The sequence below is a fragment of the Gadus chalcogrammus genome, chromosome 8 (genome assembly GCF_026213295.1).
Source record: "Gadus chalcogrammus isolate NIFS_2021 chromosome 8, NIFS_Gcha_1.0, whole genome shotgun sequence".
NCBI classification, from domain to species: Eukaryota; Metazoa; Chordata; class Actinopteri; order Gadiformes; family Gadidae; genus Gadus; species Gadus chalcogrammus.
This window is the reverse complement of record NC_079419.1, coordinates 797,251-804,277: the sequence shown is the minus strand read 5'-3', so window position 1 is coordinate 804,277 and position 7,027 is coordinate 797,251. Positions and strand designations below refer to the sequence as shown.

The 7,027-nt window shown below is 42.2% G+C and overlaps 3 protein-coding genes across 3 annotated transcripts in view; all 3 read right to left on the bottom strand.

The window, feature by feature from the left end:
* The window catches only part of cntnap2b (contactin associated protein 2b), a 27,330-nt gene extending 27,278 nt beyond the window's left edge, over positions 1-52 (bottom strand). Inside the window, exon 1 of the mRNA XM_056596788.1 lies at positions 1-52. This exon is cut by the window's left edge and continues 400 nt beyond it. The gene's annotated coding sequence lies outside the window, so the exon portion shown is untranslated.
* Positions 53-1,057: 1,005 nt separating this feature from the next.
* On the bottom strand, positions 1,058-2,595 carry LOC130387649 (protein transport protein Sec61 subunit gamma-like). The gene is made up of 4 exons (XM_056596849.1): positions 2,460-2,595; positions 2,149-2,271; positions 1,903-2,005; positions 1,058-1,295 (listed from the first exon to the last, which is right to left on the bottom strand). The coding sequence occupies exons 2-4, from the start codon at positions 2,240-2,242 to the stop codon at positions 1,286-1,288; spliced, it is 207 nt and encodes a 68-aa protein (XP_056452824.1). The 5' UTR covers positions 2,243-2,271; positions 2,460-2,595; the 3' UTR covers positions 1,058-1,285.
* Positions 2,596-2,636: 41 nt separating this feature from the next.
* On the bottom strand, positions 2,637-6,191 carry LOC130387635 (retinol dehydrogenase 12-like). The gene is made up of 7 exons (XM_056596827.1): positions 6,104-6,191; positions 5,755-5,870; positions 5,444-5,599; positions 5,199-5,303; positions 4,390-4,599; positions 3,892-4,078; positions 2,637-3,569 (listed from the first exon to the last, which is right to left on the bottom strand). Exons 1-7 carry the CDS (start codon positions 6,124-6,126, stop codon positions 3,467-3,469), a joined length of 900 nt encoding a protein of 299 aa, XP_056452802.1. The 5' UTR covers positions 6,127-6,191; the 3' UTR covers positions 2,637-3,466.
* Between the last annotated feature and the right edge of the window lie 836 nt (positions 6,192-7,027).

The window sequence follows — 7,027 nt, the reverse complement described above, 5'->3', positions numbered from 1 at the left end:
TCCAACGGCATTGTCAGATAACGTAGCCCAACTGGAATGGAGACGAAGCCGCCTAATAAATCGACAGGAGCTATCCAGGTGCTGAATTGGCTGGGGGTTGTTGTTGCTGGTTGGCTCCACCCCTATATCTTATCTAGTGGTACGGTCCGTCGAGCATACACCAAAACGTACCGCTGTAACATATTGCAAATTCTCTGCAGAACCCAATCCCACCTCGCGGTGTCACGTATGGGTCGATTTGCATGGGTTTAGGTTCAATGGTAAAGGAGAGAGACATTAATGAGGGTTAAAAAAAAAAAATATATATATACGTGAGAGCGACTTCACAGATTTAGTTTAAATCCTAAACGATAAACATTTGACTATGGGGAACATTTTCTGCTTAGTTTCCCAATTTTCTCCCAAAAATGTGACGAATTGTGTGACGTTGGAGGATTTCAAGTGGGAGAAAAAGATAGATAAAATATATTTGTATTATTAGGAAAACTCATTCAAGCAATGGATGTTCCGATTACTCTGAAGATCACATAACATTCGAATGAGAATGACCATATGCTGCAGTACCCACCCTTTCTGTTAGATGATACATTTCATCATTGTGTTCTCTTTGAGTGGATGCTCCTTTTGGAATAGCTTTTAGGTGAATAATGCATTCAAATAATAACTATATATATATATATATATATATATATATATAGTTATTATTCAAGAGCAAATATTACACATTAACTGAGGGTGAATTAGCTCACTGTTAGGAAAACCCCAGAGCCTTATTCATGTAAACAGAAGAATAGCATAACTTTTGGAATCTTTTCAAGGTAAATCAATTGACAGCCATTCCTCTGTTGATGTTTCCTTGCATGATAACCTCTGTTGTCTGTGTTTGAGGGTTGATTAGTTCATACGGTGTTTGATTGTGTGATTGGTTGTAAGTCGTGTTTAGTACCTAGGTTGTGCCCATTATTTTTGCCTACAGAAACACCAATAATTCAGAGTAAAGCTGAGAAAATATTAGCTGCTGCATGTATACGAATATTCTTGTCATGCTCAATGAATAACAACACATTTAAAAAATGTATGTTTATTTACAAGCCAAAGGAATGGACAGCAGAAAAGCAACACATTGTGGTGCTTGGAGAATAATGGTGGAGGGCGCTTTTGTCCTGTGGTCCATTTCCAGACAACTGGTCCAGTAGATGGGTGCACTGGTCCAGTAGATGGGTGCACTGGTCCAGTAGATGGGTGCACTGGTCAGGTTGATGGTGCACTGGTCAGGCTCACCAGTTCAGCCACCACTGCAACACAAAACATGACAACGGGTTGTTAGAAGAAGATCAACAGAGAGATAATGAGTCACATGAATGTTTGTTCATAGTCACAACAAGCCCAATATGTGTGTGGAATGGATCTATACACAAACTGGGTTTGACCATGTGGAAATTGAAGCAAAGACAACCCTATTAATGTTTCAACATCACTAGCAGTGGTGGGGGGTGAGGGCTGCACTTCGTGGGACTAACCACACAGAGCTAATAAGACAACTGCGGGAAGCAGAGGCGAAAAAGAAATGACACATCTTTTACCATTATATTTTGGTTGAGATGGATTTCGTTTCTGGACCAAATGTCATTTCTACTTGTATTCACATTTATTTTGAGCTCCTAATGAAATGATGTTGAATAGGTGTTGAATAGGGGTTGAATAGGGGTTGAATAGGGGTTGAATAGGTGTTGTTTGTATAATTGTTCTGAGGGAAACCCGTAAAGGATTCTCGTTCCAGGCTGTAGTTGTGTTGTGTTATACAAATGTGTTAACACTGAGGTATAACACATTTGTTTTATGTTTTATCTACTTTCTACTAGGATAAGGCGGTCCTAAAGTGTCACAGGATCATTCACTTACACAATGATGTTGTTGATGGGGATGTGAATAAGCTTCACGAAAAATCCGATGAAGCCCATGATTGCGAATCCTATCGCTGTGGCCATGGCGATCTTCTGAAACTCTGAGAGGAATAACATTCAAAGACATTGTCAGTTTGAAAGAAAGAAAAAACATATCTGAAAGATTTCCTATCCACTAAATGATCGTCACATAGTGTTTCTGGTTGTTTCTCATTCCATATGATTCTCTTCTAGGAAGGCCTACCTTTCCTGTCCGGTTTGGTACATCTTTTCACCAGACGGATGGAGTCCTTGACGAACATCCTACTGGGCTCCACAAACTGCATTATCTGGTCCATCTTGGTAGTGATTTGTTCAGGGTTTCTGGCTGAAACATACATAGCAAAAATGGAAGGTGAATTGCAGCGACAGATCGACGCCAGTTCATCATTCATTTCAGTCAATATTAGCTACACAGGACTTGATTATTCCTTTAGACCCGTCCACTATGTACACAATGATCACAATTGTGAAGGCAAAATTGAATAAAATGTTAAGTTATCAACAAATACTCACTGCAGCAATTAGATGCCTTCTCCGAGGATAATGTCAACTGTCTTGAGTTGTAAACCAGTCCACGTAGAGCTAGAGCCACGTATGTTTAGGGTTCCAGTGCTGACGTTGACTTGCGCGTGCGCACTTTAGCATATCCTGTGTCCACTCCCCCATCTCCATGACGCACGTAAAGACCGCACGCATTTCCCAAATCGCTGTTTTATGCTTTTATTCCATACGTGTGTATTTATGCCGGATTGTTGAAATAACGTTTATAATCTCAAAGGGTTCTGTAAGCCTACCTGTCTGACTAAAGCGTAAAATGGAATTGTGACTGCTTTAGTTTTTTATTTATCTAAATTATCATTTTGGTCGTATGGTCAGGTGAGAAACTCCACTAGATGGCACCGTTGCTCCATCAATTATACTTTGCTCTACTCTAGTTTTAGAAGAACCAAATGCAATCAAAGGTGAATTATTGTCAGGTAATCAGTTGATAGCGGAGTTTGTCCGGATTCAGACCTAGGTTCAAAGTCAGGAATTTCGGTTTTATGTCGACTTTTTTATTTTTTAATGATGATTACCGGACATGATGTACGAATTATATTATTATTCGACATATACTCTCGTACTAATCTCCTCTACACCATCAGCATTTATAGTCTGCCTCTCTCCACTTTGGTGGAATAGCAGAGCATGGTTTGTTTGATATCCCTACAGAAAAAAACATCAGATTCTGTGAATGCTGCATTATGTAAAGCGCACAATCACAACAATTCAATAATTTTGCAGTACATTCATGTAAATCTATGATTTATCAATCAGAAAAAGGGCGAACTGCAGGGTTGATCAATTATCACTTGTGTCTCTGTTCTCCTAGCTGATGACCACGCAGATGACTCCCTCTTCATCTCTGGACAGGGCAGCAGGTAAGGTGAGGTCACTCCCAGGTGATTCCCAGGTGATTCCCAGGTGATTCCCAGGTCATTCCCAGGTGTTTCCCAGGTCATTTCCAGGTGATTCCCAGGTCACTCCCAGGTGATTCCCAGCATCTGGCAGCTGAGCTCCCAAAGCTTTTCAGCCATGACGTCATCTCTTGCTGCACTGGTACAGCTGGACAATTTGCAGTCACTGAAAGGAAAGTGTAGGAAAGTGTTATGCGACAAATTAGTTTGTGTTGGTCAATTGTGAGTTCAACTAATAGAGATGGGCTCAAATATTAGAAAAGCAAAGTTCTGAAATACATTACAAGTGGTGTTGTGAAGACTATTAGAGAAGTAGAAGAGGGTTAGGTTTAAAAAGAAACTGCTTCTTTTCCATTGTATATGAATTATGGCAGTGGTTCCAGCCAGGCCAACCCAAGGCATTTTAGATATGTGGATGTGATAACGGATGTGCACCTGATCCAAGCCCGACTCTTTTACTGAATTATATTTTAAGCATGCTTATTCACCAGTAGTATCCACCACTTTGGATGTCCGGCTCCACGGTGCAGTAGATGGTCGTCTGGGCCCCCTGCTGGATGGTTTTGGTAAACGGTCGTACGATCTTCCAGGAGATGAGCAGCGCCAGATTCATATGCCTCTTGATCTCCGTGCGCACAATGCCCGGGTGCACGGCGTACACTGTCACTCCACTGTCTGTGTCAGATCACCACAATCATGACAGGTCACTTGTCATGATTGTTACGGAAACCTAATGATTGCAAATTACTTTCAAATGAAGAAACGTCATACATACCTCTGATAGGAGTAAAAGAGCATCGGATTGCCCAACTAGTAAGCCGATTTCTAATTACTCCAGAGGTTAGTTTAACGTTACATATACTTAACTGCATTCTTTGGTCTTCGCAAGGGACTTTCGAGTGAAAACAATCAATGGGATGCATTGAAGAGCGACTGAGGAGCCACACACAAGTGGGGCTCAAAACGGGAACACACTGAGCACTGACCCTGCAGCCTTCTGGCCAGGGCTCTGGTGGAGAGGATGTTGGCCAGCTTGCTCTGGCCGTAGGCCCGCCTGGGGTGGTAGCTCCGCTCGCTGTGGACGTCCTCCAGCTGGATCCGCCCCCAGGCGTGGGCCATGGAGGAGAGGTTGATGATCCTGGAGGGAGCCGAGCGCTGGAGCAGCTCCAGCAGCAGGAACGTCAACAGGAAGTGACCTAGCAGGTGAAGGAACATGAACCAACTGGCTTTCATTTGTATTTTGAACGTTTTGACTAAGCTGGTTAAAAATGCATCTTAGAGAGTGTTGTTTGAAGGATAGCATTGAGGGATGGTGTTATATAAACAGCATTTGGTAATGTTGTAATCAATATTCTGGAAGGGTTTATTCATCTTGTTATGTTTCCTTTATGTTCTCTATAAATCCATTGGGCAATCTTCTTTAATAATTGTTACAATGGGCAGGGTCAGGGGTCGTGGTAGCCTATCCGACCTGAACCTGAGCAAACAGCCGTAAGACACCCTAACTATTACAGGGTCTCACACATACATACACACCCACACACAAACATGCAGACAAGAATGAACGCATACACACGAACATATGCGCACACCCAGGGAAACATGCATGCACGCACACACATACACACGCACACAGGGCAGTGGGTGCCTTCTGAATATGAACAAACTTCTAGGCCGCAGTAGTGTACATTCCAACAGTTGTTGGAATGGCAGTATCTTATAACAGGGTCCTTGTAATGATAATCCTATAACACTGCAGTAGCTTGACCCCAAATAGCTTTCATGTGTGTCTTACCTAAATGGTTGACTCCAAACTGCATTTCAAATCCGTCTGCGGTCTTTGCGTACGGACACATCATCACGCCTGCGTTATTGATGAGGGCGTGCAACTGGTGCTCCTCTGCCAAACACAATACCATGAACGGACTGACTGGAGAAATTATGGTTCATTTCTCATGTCTTTAGGCATTCTTGATTGATAATTATTGATTCAATAGATATGTATTACTGACTAGATATGGGACAAATGTAAGAGCGTACCCCTGTTTATGATCTGAGCGAACTCACGGATGGACTTGCTATCAGACAGGTCCAGACCTCTGATCACTACATCCGGGTTGCCGGAACGCTCAACAATTTCTGCTCTTGCTGAGTCAGCCTTCCCCATGTCCCTACAGGCGATGATGATCCTTCCACCTGGGGGGGGGGGGGGGGGGGGGGGGGAGAGAGAGAGAGAGAGAGGGAGATGCATAGACAGAGGTGGATAGATGTGCTGCAGCTGTTGTAACAAAAGTTACAATGAAAAACTTTTTTTGGGCTATATCTTATCAAGATAGTAGAAGCCTACCAACCTCTTTTAGCTAAGTCTACAGCAGTCTCCTTCCCAATACCAGTGTTGGCTCCGGTGATAATAACAGTTTTACCAGTCAGCCTGGCCTCAGATGACCACTGGCCACACAACAGAGCTCTAAAACAAGATATTTAACATATATTTACCGTCTATACTATACACACACACAGTTTAAATTCTGTGGCAAGACCAACACATTTGGTGCATTGTGGCATTCTTAATGTCAAGATCTGACTGGCAGTATATATTGTTTGATTAGGACACATATATGAACGAAGAACAACTTATCCATACTCACTACCAAAACTGTTGCGTAGACAACTTTAGATATAAATTGGACAAGGGCTTACCTTAGAGTATAAATGTTAGCCATTTATGTCTTTGTTCATTGACATGCTGTCCACCCCACAACAGACGGCGATAGACGGCGATACTGTTAATACCCCCAGCCCACACAGAAAACCGAAGAGCTTTGTGTGTGTGTGTGTGTGTGTGTGTGTGTGTGTGTGTGTGTGTGTGTGTGTGTGTGTGTGTGTGTGTGTGTGTGTGTGTGTGTGTGTGTGTGTGTGTGTGTGTGTGTGTGTGCACCAACGATTACATGTGTTCATGTGCATGTGTTCAAGTGTTGCTGTGTGTCAGGGTGGATTAGGATCGTGGCATGTGACTAGCTAATCTTCTATTCTGCAGCATAAAAGGCAAGATGCTTTGAATGCTTTAGAATATAATGCCATACAATCTATGAATCTATAAATAACATCTGCTGTATAAACAGACTCCTGAAGCCTTGAAATCAACCAAGGGAAAAATTACAAAACAATATATGAATATGGTAATAATGAATAACTGATGGCTGTCAGTGAATTTGACCAAGCACCAATCAACAAAACATGAGACGTCTACATTCAGAGTAATCATTGTCTTTGAAAGTGTGGGGGGACTTCCAAAGTGCAAGTCATTCTTTGCAGCTTTAAAGTTTGGATTTTATGTAATTTCACTATTTCGCTTAAATATTGAACAAAAACTTTCAAATCTCAACAGCTCCTTCTGCTTAGTTTTTGACCAAAGTCGACGTAAACAACACGGTAGAAAGCCTGGATCCCACATCCTGTTCCCCTCACAGTCGGATTTCATGATTATGGAGATTGAGAACCGGTTGTGTACACAGCAACTGTACCACTAGCAGTTGCCTTTGTGTCTGATCCACAGGAATTCACATGAACCCACATCAATCCACAGGAATCCAGATACCCATTTTGAACTTTTATTGAAACATT

Bases quoted from the DNA above. Each gene is read 5' to 3' on its own strand.
- LOC130387649 (XM_056596849.1), bottom strand. From the start codon at position 2,242: ATGGACCAGATAATGCAGTTTGTGGAGCCCAGTAGGATGTTCGTCAAG. The intron at 2,006-2,148 runs GTAGGCCTTCCT...TATTCCTCTCAG, and splicing joins TACCAAACCGGACAGGAAAG to AGTTTCAGAAGATCGCCATG.
- LOC130387635 (XM_056596827.1), bottom strand. From the start codon at position 6,126: ATGGCTAACATTTATACTCTAAG. The intron at 5,600-5,754 runs GTTGGTAGGCTT...CCCCCCCCCCAG, and splicing joins TGTAGACTTAGCTAAAAGAG to GTGGAAGGATCATCATCGCC. The intron at 4,600-5,198 runs GTAAGACACACA...TTCACCTGCTAG, and splicing joins GTTTGGAGTCAACCATTTAG to GTCACTTCCTGTTGACGTTC.